Below are 27,421 nucleotides of genomic sequence, written 5' to 3'. Positions count from 1 at the left end.
TTATATCCTTACTACCCTGACTATTTTGTAAGCACAACAAGGTATGATTTCAGGGAGCTTTGGCTGCTATTTCTAGTAAGAGGTTGAGAGACAGCATAGAAGGCACTTTCACTATCCCAAGGACAACTCTGACTGAGTAGACAAACCAATCCATGATATCAATGATCATCCTGACTTTTTTTTTTTTTCAGCTGAGGAACAGGAAATTCAAGACATCCTTATTACCAAGTGCCATTTTCTAAGAAGGTAAGATGTAATTTGAGGGATGTTTGACTGCTATTGCAAACAGGTCAAGCAATCACAGAAAGGCTTACTCATTGCTTAAGACAATTGGACAGTTGTGTGGTATAGTACTGCGCGGCAGAAACATTAGCATGCCGGGCGAAATGCGTAGCCGTATTTCGTCTGTCGTTACGTTGTGAGTTCAAATTCCGCCGAGGTCGACTTTGCCTTTCATCCTTTCGGGGTTGATAAATTAAGTACTAGTTACGCACTGGGGTCGATGTTTGTCCCCTCTATGTTTAGCGCCTTGTGGGTAATAAAGAAATAGGTATAGTACAGTGCTGGTTGGAGTATACATTAGTGGTGATGGGTGAATACAATGACGGTTGTAGTTTTGATACTCTTTTACTTGTTTCAGTCATTTGACTGCGGCCATGCTGGAGCACCGCAGTTAGTCGAGCAAATCGACCCCAGGACTTATTCTTTGTAAGCCAAGTATTTATTCTATCGGTCTCTTTTGCCGAACTGCTAAGCTGCAGGGACGTAAACACACCAGCATCGGTTGTCAAGCGATGTTGGGGGGACAAACACAGACACACAAGCATATACACACATATACGTATATGTGACGGGCTTCTTTTAGTTTCCATCTACCAAATCCACTCACAAGGCTTTGGGCGGCCCGAGGCTATAGTAGAAGACACTTGCCCAAGGTGCTATGCAGTGGGACTGAACCCGGAACCATGTGGTTGGTAAGCAAGCTACTTACCACACAGTCACCCCTACACCTATAGTATATTAGTGGTGATGGGGATACAGTGATAGTAATCTTGGGGAAATATTAGTATGATGGTGGTAGCAATCATCATTATGATCATTATTTAATGTCCATTTCCCGTGCTGGCATGGTTTGAATGGCTTGACAAAAGCTGGTGAGGCCAGGGGCTATACCAAGTTACATGGTCTGTTTTTGTTTGGATTCTACAGTTGGATGCCCTTCCAAATGCCAACCACTTTACAGAGTGCACTGGGTGCTTTTTTACGTGGTACCAGCACTGGATACACCAGTGTAGATATGGATATATTAAGGTATATCTGTAAACATACACATTTGAATATATTCATGTACATCTGGATGTGTCTGTGCAGAACTGAATATATCTAAACGTCTGGAGTTATCTGTACACATTTGGATATATCTGTGTACATCTGGATATTTCAGTGAATATCTGGATGTATCTGTGCATCTGGATATATCCTTACACACCTGGCTATATCTGTATTTGGATATGTCTATATATATCTATGTAGATTTACATAAATCTGGATATATCTCTGTGCACATCTGGTATATTTGTGTACATTCTGGATTTAACTGTACACATCTGTATATATTTGCACATGTCTGGACAGGTTTGAAGATATCTGGTTACATCTGTAGATGTCTGAATATATCTGTGAAGATTTAGATATATTTGTACACATCTGGAAATATCTGTAGATTTCTGGACATAGATGTAAATATCTGGATGTATCTGTGCATCTGGATATATCCTTACACATCTGGATATATCTGTAAGCATCTGGATATGTCAGTACACAACTGAAAATTCAATCTCCTATATTTGCAAAATTTGCAACAAAAACAACTCACTAACTACAAATGTTATATATTCACTCCACGTTGCTATAGAATTGCCAAACTTACAAACTCTCCACTGCACACCCATACCACTATCCTTATCTGCAATAAAACTCCAACTACATAAACGCAGATACCATTTTATAATTTTGACAATATTTCTCTGCAAAATTATTTTAGTTTGAAGAAATTGAGTAATAGAATATATTCTTACTAGTTATAAAATTTTGACATTTCCAAATTTTTCCTTGGGCTTGGCCTATTTATTCTGCACTTTCATTCCACCTGCATGGAAAAATGTCAAAACTTATGTAGAAAATATCACATGCAATAATTTTTAATTTAATATTTCTTTTTCTCTTTTAATTTTCAACGTTTTACTGCAGAGTAGCTAAAAGCTAATACTTTTCTGAAAACACAAGGATTTAGAAGATTGGTTCTTATCTCTATTTTCTGAAATGTAAAGTGAAAGAAAAACAAAAATCTTCCCGCCCAAGATTAAACCTTCTGAAACCAATCCACACCTACTCAAGATCGCTTTTGATTCTTTAATACCACCCACTTTAAAATGTTCAAGTTCAAATTAAAATCTTCCATCAAAATTTTAAGCAAGAGTGCTTTGTTAACTCTTTCATTACAATATAGTGTCTCTTGAAATATACTCGTCCACACATTTTAATTAACATCAATGGAAATTGTAGCTGTGATACCAGTGCCAGTGGCACATAAGAGAACCATCCGAACGTGGCCGTTGCCAGCGCCGCCCTGACTGGCCTCTGTGCCAGTGGCACGTAAAAAGCACCATCCAATCGTGGCCGTTGCTAGCCCCGCCTGGCCTCTGTGCCGCTGGCATGTAAAAAGCACCATCCGATCGTGGCTGTTTGTCAGCCTCGTCTGGCACCTGTGCCGATGGCACGTAAAAGCACCCACTACACTCTCAGAGTGGGAAGGGCATCCAGTCGTAGAAACATTGCCAGATCAGACTGGGCCTGGCACAGCCTTCTGGCTTCCCAGACCCCAGTTGCACCGTCCAACCCATGCCAGCATGGAAAGCAGATGCTAAACGATGATGATGATGAAAATAACCAAGAATTTGGACGGATTTAGAAAAGTGTCTCACTATGCTATAATTAGTCTTGTGTTTCGAGCAAAACTTTAACATTTTTCTTACCATATTTCTTCTGAAAAATACTGCCTTTGTTTCAGTTAACTATGAAAAACAGAGAAATTAGTAACGAGTGGCTGTGTGGTAAGTAGCTTGCTAACCAACCACATGGTTCCAGGTTCAGTCCCACTGCGTGGCATCTTGGGCAAGTGTCTTCTACTATAGCCTCGGGCTGACCAAAGCCTTGTGAGTGGATTTGGTAGACGGAAACTGAAAGAAGCCCGTCATATATATGTATATATTTATATGTATGTGTCTGTGTTTGACCCCTAGCATTGCCTAACAACCGATGCTGGTGTGTTTATGTCCCAATCACTTAGCGGTTCGGCAAAATAGACTGATAGAATAAGTACTGGGCTTACAAAGAATAAATCCCGGGGTTGAGTTGCTCGATTAAAGGCGGTGCTCCAGCATGGCCGCAGTCAAATGACTGAAACAATTAAAAAAACAAAAGTTTGTCATTATTAAACTGACATTTGGAACATAAATTAACCTGAAATTCGTTAGAACGTTTCAATTTGTATAATTTTACAACAGGAAATTTCTGACATAGAACCAAAGGTGGTCTCAGATGGGTTGGTATCAACAGAGTTAAATGATGTGCTAATGCAGGTGTCTTTATTCTAAAAGAGAAACTGAATGCTGCACATTTAGCAGCCAAATCTTCCTCAAATCATACAGTGTCTTCAATAAGGAAAGAACATACAGTTAATGTAATTAAACATTCTCCATGCTCAACAGAAAAATGTGGGTTGAACATTTTGATCAACATGTTTGCTTAAACCAGGGTGACAGAGAGCTGAACAGCTAAACAGTAACACCATTTACCAAAAAAAGTCATATGAAATGAAATTAAGCTACAAGAAAGAAAGAAAGAAAGAAAGAGAGAGAGAGAGAGAGAGAGAGAGAGAGAGAGAGAGAGAGAGAGAGAGAGAGAGAGAGAGAGAGAGAGAGAGAGAGAGAGAGAGAGAGAGAGGGACAAGAAGATGATTAGCTAAGTTGCTGGTCATCAGCTAGATTGCTTAGTGGTAATCATTCTGGATCTCTGCCCTTGAGGGTCAACAAAAAAAAAAGTACCAACCAGAACTACATAGAAAAGAAGATGAAAGGGTAAAGTTGAGATAGAGGGAGCAGTTTCCTTGTTTTAGAGTGTGTATATATATATATATATATATATATATATATATATATATATATATATATATATATTTATTTATTTACTACCCACAAGGGGCTAAACACAGAGGGGACAAACAAGGACAAGACAAACGGATTAAGTCAATTACATGGTACTTAATTTATCGACCCTTGAAAGGATGAAAGGCAAAGTCGACCTCAGCGGAATCTGAACTCAGAACGTAACGGCAGACGAAATACGGCTATGCATTTCGCCTGGTGTGCTAACGTTTCTGCCAGCTCGCCTTATATATATCATCATCATCATCATCATCATCATTTAGCGTCCGTTTTCCATGCTAGCATGGGTTGGACGGTTCAACTGGGGTCTGGCAAGCCCGAAGGCTGCACCAGGCCAGTCAGATCTGGCAGTGTTTCTACAGCTGGATGCCCTTCCTAACGCCAACCACTCCGAGAGTGTAGTGGGTGATTTTATGTGCCACCGACACAGGTGCCAGACGAGGCTAGCGAACGGCCACGCTCGGATGGTGTTTTTATGTGCCACCGACACAGGTGCCAGACAGGCTGGCAGACGGCCACGCTCGGATGGTGTTTTTATGTGCCACCGACACAGGTTGCCAGATGAGGCTGGCGGACGGCCACGATCGGATGGTGTTTGTTACGTCCCCAAGCACGGAGGCCAGTCTATGCGGTACTGGCTACGGCCACGTTCGGATGATTTTCTTGTGTGCCACCGGCACTGGTACCACAAAGATACAAATTCCATTTATGTTCATCTATTTTGATTGTTTTGATTTGATTTGATTTTCATTGCCTCAACAGGTCTTCACAAGTGTCACAAGAAGGAAGGTATGCATAGGTGGACTGTCTACGTCGCCGGGTTTCTTCGGATGGTGTGTCTTATGTGCCACCGACACAGGTGCAGATGTGGCTGGCGAACGGCCGATCGGATGGTTTTTCTTGGTGCCACCGGTACTGGAACCCAAAGAACAAATTCCATTGATGTTCATCTATTTTGATTTGGTTTGATTTCACTTGCCTCAACAGGTCTTCACAAGTGTCACGCGTGTCACACACTTGCCTCAACAGGTCTCCACAAGTGTCACACACTTGCCTCTGCCTCAACAGGTCTTCACAAAGTGTCACACACTTGCCTCTGCCTCAACAGGTCTTCACAAGTGTCATAAGAGGGAAGGTATGCACAGGTGGACTGGACTACGTCGCCGGGTCTTGGGATGGGTTTTTTATGTGCCACCGACACAGGTGCCATATATATATAGAATATATATATTATATATGTGTGTGTGTGTGTGTGTGTGTGTGTGTGTGTATGTGTATGTATATGTTGTGTATGTGTGCATATATATATATATATATATATATATATATATATATATATGTATGTGTGTGTATGTATATATGTGTGTGTGTGTGTGTATGTGTGTATGTATGTATGTATGTATGTGTGTATGTATGTATGGTGTATGTAGTATGTATGTATGTATGTATGTATGTATGTATGTATGATGTATGTATGTATATAGGCATGGCTGGGTGGTTAAGAAGCTTGGTTCCCAGCTGTGTGGTCTTAGGTTCTATCTAACTGTTTGGCACTTTGGAAAAGCATCTTCTGTCAGACAGAACGAGGTTAGCCAAAGCCTTGTGAGTGGAAATGATTGCAGAAAAACCGGAAGAAAGCAGTTACATGCATGTATGTGTTACACACACACAAACATACACACACACACACACATATATATATATATGTATGCACATACAAACATACACACACACATATATATATATATATGTATATATATATGTATGTATATATATATGTATGTATACACATATATATTATATTTATATATATATATATACACAGTTAATCCAAACATGAAAACACGACAACGCGAGGACGTGGAACAAGAATAGTGTTATTGGACGCTCAGGAAAGGAAAGAAAGAATGAGGATTGAACATTTCGAGCGGATCTCTTCATCAGAAACATAGAAAAAGGAAAGATCAAAGGGGGGGGGGAAGACGGAGGAAAAAAAATCGCCAATGGTACACATGCGGTCACATATATATACATATATACATTCATATATATATAGTGGAGGCGCAATGGCCTAGTGGTTAGGGCAGCGGACTCGCGGTCGCAGGATCGCGGTTCCGATTCCCAGACCGGGTGTTGTGTGTGTTTATTGAGCAAAAACACCTAAAAGCTCAACGAGGCTCTGGCAGGGGGTGGTGATCCCTGCTGTACTCTTTCACCACTCTTTCTCCCACTCTTTCTTCTGTTGGCCTGCTCGCTTAGCCAGCGGGGTGGCATCATTCAAAGGCTAAAACAATGCGAACGCATTGTGACCAGCGATGTGTAACAACATCTGATAGTCTGGTCGGTCACATGATCACATTTATATATATATACACACATATATACATACGTGTGTGTGTGTGTATATGCGTGTGTGTATGCTGTCGCCTAGACATCACACGACAAACATCATCATCGTCATGCAGGTGAGGTAGTTCATTTCCAGTCTTCCATGAGAAACCAAGTCTGGTCTGGTCATTGGAAATATTATTACCTTGCTTGGAAACAGGTGAGGATTGGTAACACAGCAAGGGCATCATCTGGCTGTAGAAAACGACACTGAACAAATTGCCCCTGACCCATGCAGGCATGAAAAAGTAGATGTTAAATGATGATTTCGCCAACACACATGCACAGAAATCTGATGGCAGTGATGAAGTAACGTTGGATATAATTTGGTGGAAACACAGGTATACCTGTAAAAGAGTCTGTAAGTGTATTCTAGGAAAGAGGAATTTATATTGAATTGCCCAGATTTGATAAACAGCATTTCTCTCCCCAACACATGCACACATGTAGCGCAAAAATACTATTTGCCAAAAACTGACCTCGGGAAATGTGATTATGACTTTAGTAAACTCAGGATGGAGCTTGTAGCCATCAACGATTTCCAAGTTGTTATTTATTGATTTATGTGTGTGTGGTGTGTGTGTGCATGTGGATGGTGATGATGTAACCACAAAGCACCAATAAATGTGTATAAATATATATATATATGTGTGTGTGTGTGTGTGTGTATATATGTGTGTGTGTGTATGTATATATATATGTGTGTGTATGTATATATATATATGTGTGTGTGTATGTGTGTATATATATAGATATATATATATATATAATATATATATATATATGTGTGTGTGTGTGTGTGTATGGATATATATAAACATATATAATATATATTTATATATATATATTTGAATATACATGTGCATATATATATATATAATGTTACATGTGCATATATACATATGTGTGTGCATGTATGTGTATATAAACATATATAAATATATACATGTAATATACGTATATAAAAAAATATATATCTATGTATATGTAACATACGTACAGTGTACGTAAAGATAGATACATATACATATACAAACATACATATGTATGTTTGTACATGCATTTATTACGCGTGTGTAAACACACACACACACACAAACATATTTATATATCTGTGTTTGAAGTGTTGAGACTGCATGTTTGCAGATAGCTTTATAAATAAATTTCCCCGTCTACAGTAAACAGACTCATAGGTTAAATCAGTGAAGCTAAATCATATTTTTATTAAATAAAAACATGTATATATTTCCTTCTAAATTTTGTCATAATTTTATGTGTTTAGCTTGGTCAGGTCATCATGATACACTACAGAAAGTCATCCAAATTCTGTGTTGTGTATATCTCAGATATATTTCACCAAGCCCCTGGCATAAGATATGTTGTTCTGTAAGAGAAGGGCTGAAGTGTTTCCTCTAACTTTTAGTAGTTCTTAGATGGAACTACAGAAATCTAAGAGATAAAATGATAAACGTCACCCTTTCCAAGCCTAGCCAGGCTCATGGGCCCGGTTTCCCGGTTTATGTGGCGTATGTGTTCCACCCCAGCTGGACGGGACATCAGTCCATCGCAGCGTTACTCAAGAAAGAGGAAGAGAGAGTGAGAGAAAGTTGTAGCAAAAGAGTACAACAGGGGTCACCACCACCCCCTGCCGAAACCTTGTGGAGCTTTTAGGTATTTTTGCACAATAAACACACATAACACCTGGTCTGGGAATCGAAACTGCAATCCTCCGACTGCAAGTCTGCTGCCCTAACCACTGGGCCATTGCGCCTCCACAAATCTAAGAGAGGTAAGCTGCAATGCAGATTGCAGGCTCCACCTCACTCCAATGGCACATAGACACATATTCAAACATATTTGTGTTAGAATGTGTACAAATGTTTTAAGTTATCCATATATGGTTGGCCATGGGGTCGGTCTTCCAGGTTCTCTGGCATATGTATTCCTTCCTGGACCAGATGCTGGTGTGTTGCAGGATTACCCATTTCTACCAGATGAATGGACTGGAGCAACAGGAAATTAAGTGTTTTGCTCAAGGACACAATACATTGCCCAGTCCAAGAATTGAAACCACAATCTTATGATTACAAGTTCAGCACTCTAGCCACACATAAACTTACAGAAATGTGTGTGTATAAATATGTTTGTCTATGTATATAGTTGTGTGTGTGTAAAGGCGGTGAGCTGGCAGAAATGTTAGCACGCCGGGCGAAGTGCGTAGCCATATTTCGTGTGCTGTTACGTTCTGAGTTCAAATTCTGCCGAGGTCGACTTTGCCATTCATCCTTTCGGGGTCGATAAATTAAGCACTGGAATTGATATAATCGACTTACTCCGTTTGTCTGTCCTTGTTTGTCCCCTCTGTGTTTAGCCTCTTGTGGGTAGTAAAGAAGTATATATAGTTGTGTGTGTGTGTGTGTGCATGCATCCATGTGTGTGCGCGTGTGATGTATGTATTAATTTTTGTCATTTTGCCTTCAATTACTTGAAGTTTTGTTCCTGAAAGCAGTCTTCAGACAGAGGTGCCTAGTAGGAAGTAGAAATAATTTCAGTGCAGATGGATGGTGTGAAGCTAGTACAGCAGGATACAGCCTTTCAGTTGGTTTCTAAATCTACATTGAGTCTGCTACTGAAGTTAGCAAAGTAAAATTCATTCATACAACAAGAATGTGTAATTAACTGAGATTTCTAATGCAGTATTTTTACTCACTTAAGAGGTTACAAAGGAGTTTTGAGGTGGATGTACTTATGAATGAGTGCTAAAAAATGGGGTTAAATGCTAAAATGTATGCTTTAAAATTAGCGAGACACTCCTTTTCTCTGTACATCGGGTTATGAAGATGAATGTTCAGTTTGATCTGATCAACAGAACAGCCTGCTTGTCAAATTAACATACAAGTAGCTAGGCACTCCACAGACACACATACCCTTAACATAGTTCCCATGGAGATTTGGCACGACACAGAAACTGACAAGGCCAGCACTTTAAATTACAGATACAACTTATTTGGGATCTTTTCGGTTTGAACGGCAGTTTTTTAAACTTAATTTCTAGATAACTAAAAAATTTTAAACTTCGTATACTGGTAGAATGTGTTTATAAAACATCTTTTTCTCTTGGCTTTATTGAGAAAATTCTATAGTTTGTAAGATGTTTGTTGTTTTTTTTTTCTTCAATTTCTGCAATTTCGACCAATCACTGACGTCCATTGAGGTAAAAAAACATTCTGTGCCGTATGAATATGTCCCTCGTTTAAGAAACAGATTGGGTTTATTTACATTTGTGAAGAAAAAAAGAGACCCTTCCCACCACCCCTAATCCTAATCCTAAAACAGATTGAAATGCAATAGATCGACACTAGGGTCATAATTACGGGTGACAATTTCATATGACACCGCTAGAAAAAACTGCCGTTCAAACCAAAAAGATCCCTCATTTGTACTAGCTGATTAGATTGCAGCAACATGCAATAAAGTGTCTTGCCCAAGGACTCACCACACAACCAGGAACTGAAACCTCAACCTTACAATCATGAGCCAAACACAGCTTGTAAACACAGCTTGTTAAAGCTGTGGTATTTCACTTATATATTTAAAAGCAGATTTATGATTTGATTAAACACTTTTGAAAGGTCTTTCACACATGCCGATGTAGGATTTTGTATATGCTAGATAATGAAGAGAGCCTATTTGATTGGTAAATTAACACAGTTTTGCATCACACATCTAGTCAATATGTTCTCAAGGTTTGTACATGAACATACTATGAGGGCTACCATAAGTTTCATGCTCAGCACTCATTTACACATATATTTATATGTGCAAACACACACACATACACTCAATAGGTTTTCACAGTTTCCATCAGTCCTACTGCACAACATTTCAGGCAGATTGAAATGCAATAGATCGATACTAGGGTCATAATTATGGGTGACAATTTCACATGACACTGCAAGAAAAAACTGCCGTTCAAACCGAAAAGATCCCTCATTCAGGCAATTGTCTTCTACTATGGACCCCCCAGGCCAGCTAATACTGTGTTGATGACTGAACCAGAAACCATGTGATTGCAAAAAAAGCTTTTTAACTGCATGCTCAAGTCCACACCCCTAGATTATTATATCATTATATCTGTTTTCTTTTTTCTTATCAAAACGAAACCTGAAAATTACAGAGATTTCTAATGTTTTAAAACCTAAATTGGTTTATATTCTAACAAACCATTTAAATAAATCATTTGGAGATAAGATCAGATAATAGAGATAAAGTAAACAGCAAGAACAGTGTACATTTATAAACACCACAGTGCGGCTGCTTACTCTAGCTTTCATTATACTATCATATTATTTACTATTAACCATTTAATTTTAAACTTTAGATTCTCGTCTATTGCCAGTTTTTTTTTTTGATCTGACCAAATGTCTAACATTATTAAAAACCTATGTAAGCCTGCAATTTATTTAGAAACAATTCTGTTCGGCTGAAAAGCAGTAATACTCTCTTTTTTACTCTTTTACTTGTTTCAGTCATTTGACTGTGGCCATGCTGGAGCAACGCCTTTTCTAGTCGAGCAAATTGACCCCAGGAGGACTTATTCTTTGTAAGCCTAGTACTTATTCTATCGGTCTCTTTTGCCGAACCACTAAGTTATGGTGATGTGAACACACCAGCATCGGTTGTCAAGTGATGTCGGGGGTACAAACACAGACACACAAATATATACACGCACATTATAAATATATATATATATATAATATATATATATATATATACGACAGTCTTCTTACAGTTTCCGTCTACCAGATCCACTCACAAGGCTTTGGTCGGCCCGAGGCTATAGTAGAAGACACTTGCCCAAGGTGCCACGCAGTGGGACAGAACCCGGAACCATGTGGTTGGTAAGCAAGCTACTTACCACACAGCCACTCCCACGCCTATAATGCAAAAAACCTGTAATAATGTCATCTTTTATCTTTTACTTATCACAGTCATCGGACAGCAGCCATGCTGGAGCACTGTCTTGGAGGGTTTAGCCAAACAAATCAACCCGGGTAGTTATATTTTAAGCCTGGTACTTATTCTATCACTCTTTCACCAAAACTGCTAACTTATGGTGATGCCGGTGGCACATAAAAAGCACTATTCAAGTGTAATCATTACCAGCATCGCCTTACTGGCACTTGTGCTGGTGGCATATGAAAAAGCATTTCAGCGAGGTAGTTGCCAGTGCCACTGGACTGGCTTGTGTCTATGTGGCACGTAAAAAACACCGTTTGAGTGTGGCCGTTGCCAGTACCACCTGACTGGCCCTCATGCCGGTGGCACATAAAAGCACCCACTACACTCTCAGAGTGGTTGGCGTTAGGAAGGGGATTTAGCTGTAGGAACTCTGCCAGATCAAGATTGGAGCCTGGTGCAGCCGTCTGGTTCGCCAGTCCTCGGTCAAATCGTCCAACCCATGCTAGCATGGAAAGCGGACGTTAAACGATGATGATGATGATATGTGTGTGTGTATAGTGTGCATGTCAAAGTTGACCCCTGCAGGAGTGGTTGGCGTTAGGATGGGCATCCAGCTGTAGAAATTCTGCCAGATCAAGATTGGAGCCTGGTGCAGCCGTCTAGTTCACCAGTCCTCGGTCAAATTGTCCAACCCATGCCAGCATGGAAAGCGGACGTTAAACAATGATGATGATGATGATGATGATGATGATATCTGTTTGTATATAGTGTGCATGTCAAAGTTGACCCCTGCAGGATCTGAACTCTGAACGTAGTGATGCAATACTAAACCCTCCTCAATGGAAAACATGAACATTTCATAGCCTCTCATTCATTCCTATAAATCTAAAAACCTTTTCAAGTATGTAAGAGAAGGTCGGGGGTGATGTGTGGATAACACATTTGAATTAGCAGTTCCATTTTGAAACAATCTTTCATGATGTAGTATTTATAATTCATTAAAACCTCTTTGAACTCATCAAAAATCTCCATGACTTCTTTTTTTGCTTGTTTGTTTGTTATTAATATGTTTTTATGTTACCAGCAACCTCTTTCCTTTCTTTCATTTTCTCTGTTTGTGTTTGTCGATTCATCTTAAGAGAGCACATGCTAATCAATTTTGAATAAATATTTACTGAGTTTGGCATACATAATTGATGTGAACTCCTGTGCAAACATTTGATATGAAACTGAGCACGAGCGTTTGTCTTAAACTATTGAAATTCCCAAGATTTTTAGGATTTTCTTATTTAACATACTTTCTGGAATATTTTCCCGCATTAAAAATTGCGATCTCAATCTGTACCAGCTCCGTGTACCATGCGTGTGTGTGTGTGTGTGTGTGCATGTGCATATTCTTGTATTTCTCTTTGTGTAACACAGTTTACTTAGCTGAAGGTGCTGCACGGAACTGTTTTAGCATGAAGTTTTTTTTTGTTTTTTTTTTTGTTTTTTTTAAGGTGTCTTCCGTGATTTTTAGCCATCAAAATAATTATCCCATTATGATGGACAATTTAACTGTATGCATGACTGGCATCAATGTAGAAAAGGCCACTTTAGTTCCTGGTCATTTTCACTTAATGAACTTAACCCTTTTGTGTTCAGATTACTCTGTTAACCCTTTCGTTACTGTATTTATTTTGAGATGCTCTGTGTTTCTTTCAATTACTTTAAATATAACAAAGAATTTAGTAAAATAACTTAGTTATCATTAAGCTAGTGTTAGGAACATAAATTGTGACTAAGGTTTGGTGGAAGATTTTAATTCGAAACTTATGAAAACAAGACATTTGTACTACAGAGCCAGGAGTGGTTTCAGCTGAGTTGGTATTAAAAGGGTTAAGAATTATTTCTCTATTATATATTTTAACCCTTTCATTACTGTATTTATTTTGAGATGCTCTGTGTTTCTTTCAATTATTTTAAATATAACAAAGAATTTAATAAAATAACTTAGTTACCATTAAGCTAGCGTTAGGAACATAAATTGTGACTAAGGTTTAGTGGAAGAATTTAATTCAAAACTTATGAAAACAAAACATTTGTACTCAGAGCCAGAACCGGTTTCAGCCAGGTTGGTAATGAAAGGGTTAAATGTAATACTTTTTTCACTCAAATCGTTTTGAATTAATCATGCATTATCTTATAGCTCTAAAGTTTCAATGGTATGATAGTTTATTCTTAGAATGTCAATGTAGGTTAGCTGTGAGAGGCTAAATAGGGCCAGTTTGAATGTAAAAAACATGTAGGATATTTGGGCCCAGATATGGCTGGCTTAAACACCAAAGGGTTAATACTAAGAAATAACTTATGCCGATGATGATGATGGTGATGGTGATCATCATTATCATCATCATCATCATCATTGTCATCACCAGTTATCAATATTAACAAATTATCATTATCATCATCAACATCATCATCAGTATCATTGTCTTCATCACCTGCTTTGTCATCGCCGTTGTTATCATCATCATAAAATTGTTATTGTCATCATCGTTATCTTTATTATCTACTTCATCATCACTATTACTGTTAAAGCTATAATTATCTTCATCACTGTTGTCATCCTCATTGTCTTCATCATCTACTCCTCATCACTATTGTTTTCATCATTGCCACGAGGAATGGGTCCGGTGCATTACCATCAAAGTATGCTAGTTCATATTTCTTCATTGCCCACAAGGGGCTAAACATAGAGGGGACATATAAGGACAGACAAACGGATTAAGTCGATTACATCGACCCCAGTGTGTAACTGGAACTTAAGGATGAAAGGCAAAGTCGACCTCGGCGGAATTTGAACTCAGAATGTAACGGCAGACGAAATACCTATTTCTTTACTATCCACATGGGGCTAAACACAGAGGGGACAAACAAGGACAGACAAACGGATTAAGTCGATTACATCGACCCCAGTGCGTAACTGGTACTTAATTTATCGACCCCGAAAGGATGAAAGGCAAAGTCAACCTCGGCGGAATTTGAACTCAGAATGTAACGGCAGACGAAATACCGCTAAGCATTTCGTCCGGCGTGCTAACATTTCTGCCAGCTCGCCGTCTTATTTTTTAATTATTTTATTTTCCTCCTTATGTTGTTGAAGCAACTGGAAAGTGGGTTTACAGAAAGCATAAAAACTCTGATTTATTGAAATCTTTGAACATGTGACCTTACTGTTAGTGTCAGACTAGAATAATGTGATTTTACAAATTACCAAAGACATAAGGTTTCGTGAATGAAAAATTTGAGTAAAGTTTCGTAGGCAAACAGTTTTAAGAAGACTACATGGTGTAAATAGATTAGAAAGGATTAAGACAGAGATAAGAATTTAGGTGGGAGATTTAAACTTTGTTCATATTGTTGCTTTGTAGTAGAATGGAATGAATTTCAGTTGATTCTGTAAACATTGAATTAGGAATTTCTTTGAAGAACTATATTAGAAATTTATACCAAAGAAATTGTTAAATGCCTCTGGGTCGACTCTCTTATGAAGCAAATACTAATTAAGTAGGTCTGAAATGGATAAATACTATGCCACCATAAAATATTAGTAATGTCTTTTGAACTCTTCCTTTATGGATGAGAAGACATGGTGTCAGCCAAACTGAAGATCATCTTAATTTAAAAAAACATGGCAATTTTTTTTTCCTGTGACTTTGACCTTAACATACCTACTACCCATGACACACCCTGTACTAAGCAGTTCAACTCTACTTCGCTGGTGAGGTGTAATAATACAGAAACATATCTGGAGTTGTCATATATACCTACTGCCCATGACACACCCTGTACTAAGCAGTTCAACTCTACTTCGCTGGTGAGGTGTAATAATACAGAAACATATCTAGAGTTGTCATATATACCTACTGCCCATGACACACCCTGTACTAAGCAGTTCAACTCTACTTCGCTGGTGAGGTGTAATAATACAGAAACATATCTGGAGTTGTCATATATACCTACTGCCCATGACACACCCTGTACTAAGCAGTTCAACTCTACTTCGCTGGTGAGGTGTAATAATACAGAAACATATCTGGAGTTGTCATATACTTATCAAAAGTCAGGTGCACTGCCTACTGCATTCTATATTTAATTAATTATTCCATACTACTACCTTTCTTGATTAGAGATGATATTTTTTCTACTCTTCACAGACATAATTTTGAGTAAGTAAATAAAATTCATCGACTCACTGCACTTAACTACAGTGGAAGCTGCTTATTATAATCATAGCTAATGTAATCAATCAGTTATGCTTTTACTCTTTTACTTGTTTCAGTCATTTGACTGCGGCCATGCTGGGGCACCACCTTTAGTCGAGCAAATCGACCCCGGGACTTATTCTTTGTAAGCCCAGTACTTATTCTATCAGGCTCTTTTGCCGAACCGCTAAGTGACGGGGACGTAAACACACCAGCATCGGTTGTCAAGCAATGCTAGGGGGACAAACACAGACACACATACATATACATATATATATATATATATATATATATATATACATATATATGACAGGCTTCTTTTTGTTTCCGTCTACCAAATCCACTCACAAGGCATTGGTCAGCCCGGGGCTATAGCGGAAGACACTTGCCCAAGATGCCACGCAGTGGGACTGAACCCGGAACCATGTGGTTGGTTAGCAAGCTACTTACCACACAGCCACTCCTGCGCCTATCGAAATTAATAGATCTGAAGCAAAGTCAAGATACTGCTATATCTCCTCGCTTAGTGTTATTATCATTTAATCCAACCTGCTTAAGATCAACCTCAGTTCTATGGTTTAAACTTCTGTGATCAAAAGTAAAACCTTCCATTAAAACTTAATGTTAATTAATTTGAAACATCAGCTTAACCCTTTCGTTACCATATATATTTTGAGATGCTGTGCGTTTCTTTCAATTAATTTAAAATATAACAAAGAATTTAGTAAAATAACTTTGTTATCATTCAAGTAGTGTTAGGAATATAAATTATGACTGAGGTTTGGTGGAAGGGTTTAATTCAAAACTTATGAAAACTTTTCTACTCTAGGTGCAAGGCCTGAAATTTTGGGTAAGGGCGGGGAGCAGTTGATTAGATCAACCCCAGTAGGCAACTGATACTTAATTTATCGACCCCGAAAGGATGAAAGGCAAAGTCGACCTTGGCGGAATTTGAACTCAGAACGTCAAAACTTATGAAAAAAGACATTCGTACTACAGAGCCAGCCTCTTTTTATTTTTTATTTTTTCCAAATTATTTGTTATTTTCAAAAATAAACTGAAACCTAAATAATGTTGTTTAGAAAGGAACAAAGTAACAAAAGGTTTAAAAGGCTCCAATACCAAAGTGACCGCAATAAGCAGCATCCACTGCATTCGATAAATACAGTAGTTCAACACTCCACTGCTAGTTCTTGTGAGAAACGCAACACTGCTGGATTTGACATGTGCAAGCGGGAAGCAATCATCCTCGGTAAAATTCCTTTGCATACCAACCGTGCACTGCTATTCAATCAAAAGTTTATTGAAATCAAAGTGTCATCCTTCATCTCTTCCCTTCAGTGTATTCACCTGTCCCTCTGACATGACACATCATTCTAACAGATATTGTATTTCATCTCTTTATTCTCTCCCTCTCTCGTACATACACAAGGTAAGGTACTGTTATAGTTAAGGTTACCACTATCCAGTTATAGATTTTTTTCTCTTTTCATTTTAACCCAGTTCCCAGTGAGAAAAATCCTTACACGTAACAACCGCTTACTCTAAGTAATCACAATGGCCACTGGGGAAATACAGGGAGATGGCAGTGGTGATTGAAATAAAGAGGAAACAGCAACTTCTTTGGAAGCAAATGTTATGGAGGTAAAGCCCTTGCTTCTTTTACACTTCTGCCTGCCAAACCTCTTTTAACTACGTGACAGTTAAGAATTTGATGGCTAACAGAGCGGAGAACACAGAAAAGAATCTGACCATTTACTTCATGAAGTTTGAAAGTATTAAAACCAGAAATAACAAACAAGGAAATACATTCATACACACTCTTTACTCTTTTACTTGTTTCAGTCATTTGACTGTGGCCATGCTGGAGCACTGCCTGTAGTCGAGCAAATCGACCCCAGGACTTATTCTTTGGAAGCCTAGTACTTATTCTATCGGTCTCTTTTGACGTAAACACACCAGCATCGGTTGTCAAGCGATGTTGGGAGGACAAACGCAGACACACAAACACACACATACATATATATATATATATATACATATACACGATGGGCTTCCTTCAGTTTCCGTCTACCAAATCCACTCACAAGGCTTTGGTCGATCCGAGGCTATAGTAGAAGACACTTGCCCAAGGTGCCACGCAGTGGGACTGAACCCGGGACCATGTGGTTGGTAAGCAAGCTACTTACCACACAGCCACTCCAACGCCTACATGTTTCATGAACTTTTGTATTTTTTGAATGATGAGCAAGGACAAACCACAAATGGATTCAATCCATAAGCACTATTGTTTGGTAAGCTATAATAAGCAAGAGACCATATCTTCACTTGTTTTTTTTTTTTTTAAATCTGAACAAGAAGGAAATCCAGTTATTAGTCCAGCCATGAATGATAAACAGTTATAGAAAAATTATCAGCCCACTGATTGATTTTTTTTTCTTTTTGATTTTTAAACCCATGTTAACAAGAAAAGAGAAACAAATGTAATAAACAACTATGCTCATTTATCTATGTTTAAATATAATAAATTGATATTAAATACAGACATTTATACATGTGTGTGTACGCGAGTATTTGCACACACAATAAACATACACATACAAGATATATATATATATATATATATATATATATATATATATAATATATATATATATATATGTATGTATGTATATATATTCACTCTCCGACGTAGATATTGATGGTTCTCATCTAATATCGCTAAAATATCTGGAGACATCAATTAACTGTACAACAAATATAATGAGAAATACAGATTGAGATACGACGCACACACATATATATACACACACAGCAAAACTGAGTGGGTGTATGAAAGAAGTGTGGCATGCATGTGTGTGTATGTATGTATGTATATACATGCATACATATATGTATGCATGTATGTAAGTATGGATATATATATAATATATATATATATATATACATACATATATATATATACATATGTATACATATATATGTGTTGTGTATATATATATATATATATATATATATATATATATATATATATATATATATATGTGTATATATATACACCTGGCCCCCGTGCTGGTGGCACGTAGCACCATCCATTCGTGGCCGTTGCCAGCCTTGCCTGGACCCCGTGCCAGTGGCACATAAAAGCACCATCCGTCCGTGGCCGTTTGCTAGCTCCGTCTGGCACCTGTGCGGGTGGCACATAAAAAGCACCCACTACACTCAAGGAGTGGTTGGCGTTAGGAAGGGCATCCAGCCGTAGAAACACTGCCAGATCAGACTGGGCCTGATGCAGCCTTCTGGCTTCACAGACCCCAGTTGAACCGTCCAACCCATGCTAGCATGGAAAGCGGACGCTAAATGATGATGATGATGATATATATATATATATATATATACATGCAGATATGACCTGCTGAGCAAGTCTAGCTCAAACTGCCAAAGCAAATATAGCAAGGGGCAGAGAGACAGCAGGGAAACAATGACAACAACAGCGAATACTGGATTTATGTTGTTTGCCTGCTTATACACATGCATGCATGCGCGCATGTGTGTGTGTGTGTATGTGTGTGTGTGTGTGTTTGTTTGTGTGTGTGTGTGTGTGTGTGTAATGTATCTTTTCAAGAATTGACCCATTAAGGCTCTAATTACATAAAGCAGGAAAAAAAATGGAAGTGGCTTTTCGTAAAGCAACCATTACTTACAACACAGAAAAGGATCTTGAAATGTGTGTGTGTGTGTGTATGTGTGTGTGTGAGTGTGAAACTGAATTAATATGGCCACACCTAAAAACATTAAGATACGTCAACTTAATCTTGAATAGTGTGTAAAGATAAGCATCATTAGTAGGTTAATGGAAATCAATTAGTCCACTACTGACAGATCAAACAAACGCTGCGAACATTATTGACCAAGAATTTTCTTACTTATTAAGCAATTGTTTAATGAGTTGGAGACGACATCTATGAAGTAAATTATGCAGAAAAATGTATCAAGCGTTTATATGGAAGGATATAAATTGTTTGTTTTAACACGTAGCTTATGGCCAAATAAAGTTGCAACGTTAAGAGAAAAAAGCCAAAGAAAGAAAAAAAAATGTGACAGCAAAAGTATATGTGTTTATTTATTTCAGTTTTGCCAAATGATAAATTAACACACTTTTCCAAAACATATCGGTCATCCTGCCCACCCCACTAAAAAAAAAAAATCCTAAAAAAGTACAGAAATATCTAAGAAGTCAGGATTTGTAGATGTTCCCAAATGACCAAATAATGCTGCAGAAATGTTTTGAAAGATATCTCCAAAACATATCGGTTATACTGGCCACCCAACAAAAAAAAAAAAAGGGCTAAAAAAGACAGAAATATCTAAGAAGTCAGGCTTTGTAAGATGTACCCAAATGACCAAATAATGCTCAAGAAATGTTTTGAAAGATATCTCAAAAACATATTGGTCATCCCGACCATCCCACAAAAAAAAAAAAAGGGTTAAAAAAGACAGAAATATCTAAGAAGTCAGGCTTTGTGAGATATGCCCAAATGACCAAATAATGCTGAAGAAATGTTTTGAAAGAGATCTCAAAAACATATTGGTCATCCCGACCATCCCACAAAAAAAAAAAAAAAAAAAAAAGGGCTAAAAAAAGACAGAAATATCTAAGAAGTCAGGCTTTGTGAGATGTGCCCAAATGACCAAAAAGTGCTGAAGAAATGTTTTGAAAGATATGTAATTCTTAAAAGAACGGGGAATTTTAAAGAATTATGTGGAAGCGTCAAAAATCAAAACTGTGCTTTTCTAAGTAAGAGAAGGGACATATCAGAAGTACAGAGTGCGAAGAATTTTTGGTGTGATATTTTATGGTAAAGATAGGCTAATAAGGGGCAATTGGTTACCTGAGATCTTCTGATTATTCACAAAGACACCATTCAAGCTGTCATCATATAATCGATGGATGTTCCCAGGCTGACGGACAACCCTGGCATGATTTCGAGAGATGTAACTGCTCTGGATGAAGTTACTTGAATCTATGACGTAATCCACCTGGTTTGGGTTTCTACCAATCATGTAAGTCACTTTATGAAAGCTGGAAAGAAAAAATACAAAAAAAAGACCCTACTTATAATTATGTTTTGTTGGGCATTTTTGTTTATCATTATTATTACTATTATTATTATTGTTGTTGTTATTATTATTATTATTATTATTAGTTTTTCTCTGTTCAGTTTTGTTTCCATTTCTTGCTGAGTGCCTTCCCAACACCTAGGGCAAAGAACCTCACTGCATTCATTGATAGGCCGTTAAGCTAAATACATTAGATTGTTCATTTTCAAAATGAAATGAAGTTATGTAAAAAAAAACAAAAAAACAAATTAAAATACATGGGAAGTAATCACTCCCACATTGAAAATGCTCTTCTCAATACATGTGACAGACCAGTTAAAACAATCTGTTACCCTTCTTGCAACTATTATTATTATTATTATTATTATTATTATTGTTATTTACATTTCTTCTGTTCTTATATAACATATTTATATAAAATTTTTCCACATTTATGCAAATGATTAATTAAGCCAGGGCCTAGAAAAAAAAAAAATAAATAAATGCGTCCTTTTAAAGCCTAGCCAGGCTCATGGGCCCGGTTCCCCAGTTTCCAGCTGGACGGGATACCAGTCCATCACAGCGTTACTCATTTTTGCCAGCTGAGTAGACTGGAGCAATGTGAAATGAAGTGTTTTGCTCAAGAACACAACGCGTCACCCGGTCCAGGAATCGAAACCGCAATCTTACAATCATGATGCTGACACCCTAACCACCAAGCCACGCACCTCCACAAGCCAGAGCCTAGAGTAAATGTAAATTGTCAACCTCTGAAGGGTACAATAAAATTTGCTTCAAGCATTTCCATAGCTGTACTAATATAACTATATCTCTATTAAATAAAACAAAAAAAGAGACCCCCTCCCATCAAAAATGAAGAAACAATATTAAAACATATATCTCCATGATTTTTTAATAGAGTAAATAATTGAGCACCTGAGTGCTTGCAGTTATCAGACTACATTAATATTATTTCTTTACCCTAATTATTTTATTAACGATGTCATTTGAACCATCACCAACCACCCCTATCATTGTTACCAGTTTAATGGTCCCCACCTCATCCTTTTTTTTTTTTATGGGTTGGCTAGGTTTGCTAATTACATTCTCCTTTTTCAGCTCTTAGTTGTTTTCCCTTAACTCAGGACTTGACTAAATCTGTCCCAGAAAGAATTGGAGAAGAAATTAATTACATACAGGCACAGATGGGGACTTGTCGTTGAGAAGCATGCTTCCCAACTATATGGTATTGGGTTCAATCCTACAGCAGGGCACCTTGGGCAAGTGTCTTCTACCATAGCCTCAGACAAACTTAAGCATTGTTAATAGATTTAAAACACGGAAATTGAAGGAAGTCCATCCTGTGTGTGTGCATGCACACGTGTATGCATTTGTGTATAACCTTGCCTTGGCATCTTGTGAATGAGTGCCACGATTATACAAATGAGGTTGTTGATTATCAGACTTCGGAGAACAAGTCTTTCTATGGGAAAATATTACCTTGCTTGGAAACAGGCAAGGGTTGGTGACAAGAAGAGCATCATCATCATTTAACGTCCGCTTTCCATGCTAGCATGGGTTGGACGATTTTGACTGAGGGCTGGTGAACCAGATGGCTGCACCAGGCTCCAATCTTGATCTGGCAGAGTTTCTACAGCTTGATGCCCTTCCTCATGCCAACCACTCTGAGAGTGAAGTGGGTGCTTTTAACGTGCCACCAGCACAGGGCCAGTCAAATGGTACTGGCAATGACCTTGCTCGAATCTTTTTTACACATGCCAACGGCACAGGTCCCAGTAAGGCGACGCTGGTAACGACCACGCTCAAATGGTGCCTTTTATGTGCCACCGGCACAGAAGCCAGTTAGCCGCTCTGGCAACGATCACGCTCGGATGGTGTTCTTGGCATCCTACTAGCACAGGCACAAGTGCCAGTGGGGCGACAGTGGTAACGATCTGGCCATAAAAAATCTCCCTCAACAAACTATGTCCAACCCATGCAAACATGTGAAAATAACCATTAAACAAGGATGAAAAACAGATGACTTTAATTTTGAACTTCTCTCCACCTACATATTTCTTTATTTTTCATTTTTGCTTCGAAATATTAAATGCTAAAACTGCTTTAATTCCAAATAATGGATAATGAGGTTACAGGGTCTGAAATTAAAACCCAAATGAAAGTTTAAAATAAATAAGTGACTGGATGAAAGTGAAAATATTTTTATGGAGATTAAAAATTTTTGTTAGAAACAGAGCGGAGGTTCAAAATTGTTTGAAGTTCAATAGTGGTTTATAAAAAAAAAAAAAAAAAAAAAAATCTTTGAAACATGATTAATTTGAAATGTTTCATTTCCCACTTCACTCATTCCGATTTTTGTAAAAATCATCTCAATTTCAAACAGTAAACTTCAAAACATGAATGGAAAGAATGAAGGGTGGACCAAAATTTTCATCCATCAAACCCAGTGTTTAATATTTTATTCCAATCTACAAGTTATATATACTCTTTTACTTGTTTCAGTTATTTGACTGTGGCCAAGCTGGAGCACTGCCCTTAATTGAGCAAATCGACCCCAGGACTTATTCTTTGTAAGCCTAGTACTTATTTCTATCGGTCTGTTTTGCCGAACTGCTAAGTTACGGGGATGTAAACACACCAGCATCGGTTGTCAAGCGATGTTGGTGGGGCAAACACAGACACACAAACATATACACACAAATACATACATACATATATTATATATATATATATATATATAAATATATATATATATATATAAATATATATATATAAATATTATATATAAATATAATATATATATATATTATATATATATATATATACATTTATACATATATGCAACGGGCTTCTTTCAGTTTCCGTCTACCAAATCCCCTCACAAGGCTTTGGTCGGTCCCAAGCTATAGTAGAAGACACTTGCCCAAGGTGCCATGCAGTGGGACTGAACCTAGAACAATGATCTTGTTTCTCGTTAGAGACTTCTGCTACTAATCAGGGTTGAAGTGATAGCCTGCCTCGTAAAAGTTCATGAGAAGAAAAAACTGTTGATAAGTAAGCACTAAAATTCAATACAGTTAAAGTGTATATATACATACATACATACATATATACACACGATGGGCTTCAATCCAGCTCCCATCTTGCAACAGGATTTGAACTCAGAACACAAAGAGCCACAAGAAATACTACAAAGCATTTCTTCTAACGTTCTAATCATTCTGCCAATCCATCACCTGCAAAGTTGAATTTGGTGGGATTTGAAGTCAGAATTGCAATGAGTCAGTAGAAACAACCAAAAGGCATTTTTTTTGTGTTTTTGTTTTTCAATGTTCCAAACGAATCTTCCAATTCTCCATCCAGCAACAATGACAAAAATCCAAACATCTTAAATTTTGCATTATTTACATTTGACAGATATTTGTCCTCATCTTTGTTGTTAACACAACATTTCAGCTGATATACCCTCCCGCCTTCTTCAGATGTCATGGGGAAATTTTGAACCTGGGTTCTCATTCCTAAGGTATTTTTCTCCAGAAAGCTGGAGGGTATATCAGCCGAAACGTTGTATTAACAACAAACAAGATGAGGACAAATATCTGTTTAATGTAAATAATGTAAATAATGCACATAATTCCTCATCTCTTAAATATAGAACTGTATCTTAAATTTTGTTGACAAGAAAATAGGGGCTTCAAATTCTAGCACAAAGCCAGCAATTTCTAGGGGCCAGAGGAATCAGTTACATTGACCCCATTACTCAACTGGTACTTAATCTATCAACTCTGGAAGGATGAATGGCAAAGGTGACCTCAGCAGAATTTGAACCCAGAATGTAAAGAAGGATGACATGCCACCAAGCATTTTGCCTGCCATGCTGACAATACACCATTGACAAGTTTACATCACAAAATTACTTTCATTTTTTTCTCTTTCCCCCCATCACACACACACACACAGAGTCAAGTACAGAAAACTGTAAAGCTGCTAAAGTTATAAAAATTAACTGTATGGGTTTTTTTTTTCTTTTTTGAACAAAAATAAAAAACAGAAACCCAAACAGAAACAAAAATAACAACAACAAAAACAACACTTATCACTCAAATAATAATAATAATAATGATAATAATAATAATAATAACAATAATAATAATGATAATAATAATAATGATAATAATAATAACAATAATAATGCTTTCTTTATTTGCCACAAGAGTTCATGAAAAGCTTGCAGACAATACAGGACAATGCACTGTGTGATAACAAAACAAAAAAAGTAAACAAAAGAAATGACAAAAACAAAAGAACAAATAATTTGAACAAAGAAAATCCCCCCCCCCAAGTGGGGTGACCTCCAAAGGCTACTCCTAGAAATCCAATGAAAACCACAGCAACCCTGACCACCGGGGCAAGTGCCCTCTCCAACCTGCCCTTCTCTGATCTACAGACACAGGCTCAGAGTAGGCCCTTTCACTAAGACCATGCTTGTCACTCTCATCTACCAGTAAACAATTTTGCTAGAGAGAAGTACTCCCTTTCCATCCTCATTTTCTAAAACAGAAAGTGTCTGTCTTCAGCCCCTTTCTGTCTCATAAATTCATATGCCACACAACTTCATCTACCACACAACTCCATATGCCAAGGTCACCAGACAAATATCAACTGCTTGCCCCTTCCAGACAAACAAAGCTAGTAGGATGATCCTCAAAATGGACTCAGCTGATAAACTTGATTCATCCTACACATTATAGGATGGAAGCACTCCGTCGGTTATGACGACGAGGGTCCCAGCTGATACAATCAACGAAACAGCCTGCTCGTGAAATTAACGTGCAAGTGGCTGAGTACTCCACAGACACGCGTAACCTTAACGTAGTTCTAGGGAGATTCAGTGTGACACAGAGTGTGACAAGGCCGGCCCTTTGAAATACAGGTACAAGTCATTTTTGCCAGTTAAGTGGACTGGAACAACGTGCAATAAAGTGTCTTGGTCAAGGACACAACGTGTGGCCAGGAATCGAACTCACGACCTTACAGTTGTGAGCCAAATGCCCTAACCACTAAGCCATGTGCCTTCACATTATAGTAGCACTCTAATTATTAACTCCACAAGTCAGAAGTGCCAAGGCACAACATGAGTACCCAAGTGCTGTCTGTGTTGGCATGTTATTTGTTGTTGCAAGATGTCAATGCTTCTGCTTTTGAGGTAATGGAGGTGGCAGGGTAGTACAGGGTCAAGAGGGGTCTTCATTCTCCTCTTTGCTCAAACTTTTACCACAAGAGCAGCTTGGGAGGGGATTAATTCGATTACATTGACCCTAGTGTATAACTGGTACTTATTTAATTGACCCTGGAAAGATGAAAGGCAAAAACTGACCTTGGTGGAAATTAATAATAATAATAATAATAATAATACTTTCTATGAAAGGCACAAGGCCTGAAATTTGTGGGACAGGGAGAGTCAATTACATCAATCCCAGTGCTTCACTTGTACTTAATTTATCAACCCACAAACGGATGAAAGGTAAAGTTGACCTCGGTAGAATTTGAACTCAGAATGTAAAGACAGACATAATACTGCTAAGCATTTTAACCAGTGTACTAATGATTCTGCCAGCTCGCTACCCTGATGATGGTGATGATGATGGTGATGATGATGATAATAATAATAATAATAATAATAATAATAATAATAATAATAATAATAATAATAATAATAATAAAGTGCATCTTGAAAGTAATGGCAATGTAAATATATGAGAAAGAAGAAATGCAAAAAAACTTGTTTAACATAAATTTGACTTCAGAATGTTTTGGTGCAGACATACGTGTGTGTGTGTGTGTATGTGTGTGTGAGTGTACATATATATATACATACATAATGTAATATTTTTGATAGGTTTCCTCTCAAATTTGTTCCGTTACCATGGTCAACTTTGGAACAGATATGGCGTAATGTTTCAATAACTTATAACGATATGCTATAAATATTATATATATTTTAACAGGCTAGGGTTTTGTGACCAACAAAAACAGCACAAGACATTGAATATTTAATGCCTTACAAGGACATCTTCCAGAGGAAGGAATGCCAGCAATGCCCATTTTACATTTTTCTAAAATAAATTAAGTTTTAAAAAATGTGAAGTTAATAGAGAGCACAGAAACCCTAAAATTCATTTAGAAAATTTCAGTTGTGGAAAATACAATTTTCTGTTAAGTGTTTACAAATCTATTTTTCTTTACTTTATATATAACAAACTTTTTCTTTCTTTTAATGTCTGGAATCTACTTTAATAAAAAAAAAAAAATACAGAAAAATGCACAATATTTTACACTATTCAAAACAAAAAATTTTGAATTTAAAATAAAAAAATTAAAAACATTATTGCAAATTTTTAAAAGCCATTCACACCATATATTTGTAATTGAAGAATAAAAATATATTTAAAGGAAAAAATAATAATAATAATAATA

General features: G+C 37.4%; 1 protein-coding gene across 5 annotated transcripts in view; it reads right to left on the bottom strand.

The window, feature by feature from the left end:
- Nucleotides 1-27,421, bottom strand: part of LOC115221195 — a 711,260-nt gene that overhangs the window by 230,997 nt on the left and 452,842 nt on the right. For all 5 annotated transcript variants that reach the window (XM_029791347.2, XM_036510940.1, XM_029791345.2 and 2 more), the window contains one exon: nucleotides 20,716-20,906. In XM_029791347.2, the coding sequence (XP_029647207.1) occupies nucleotides 20,716-20,906 (191 nt within the window). The remainder of the gene's footprint in view (nucleotides 1-20,715; nucleotides 20,907-27,421) is intronic.

The sequence above is a fragment of the Octopus sinensis genome, linkage group LG18, assembly GCF_006345805.1.
Source record: "Octopus sinensis linkage group LG18, ASM634580v1, whole genome shotgun sequence".
Lineage (NCBI taxonomy): Eukaryota > Metazoa > Mollusca > Cephalopoda > Octopoda > Octopodidae > Octopus > Octopus sinensis.
This window is presented reverse-complemented; position numbering and strand designations above follow the sequence as displayed.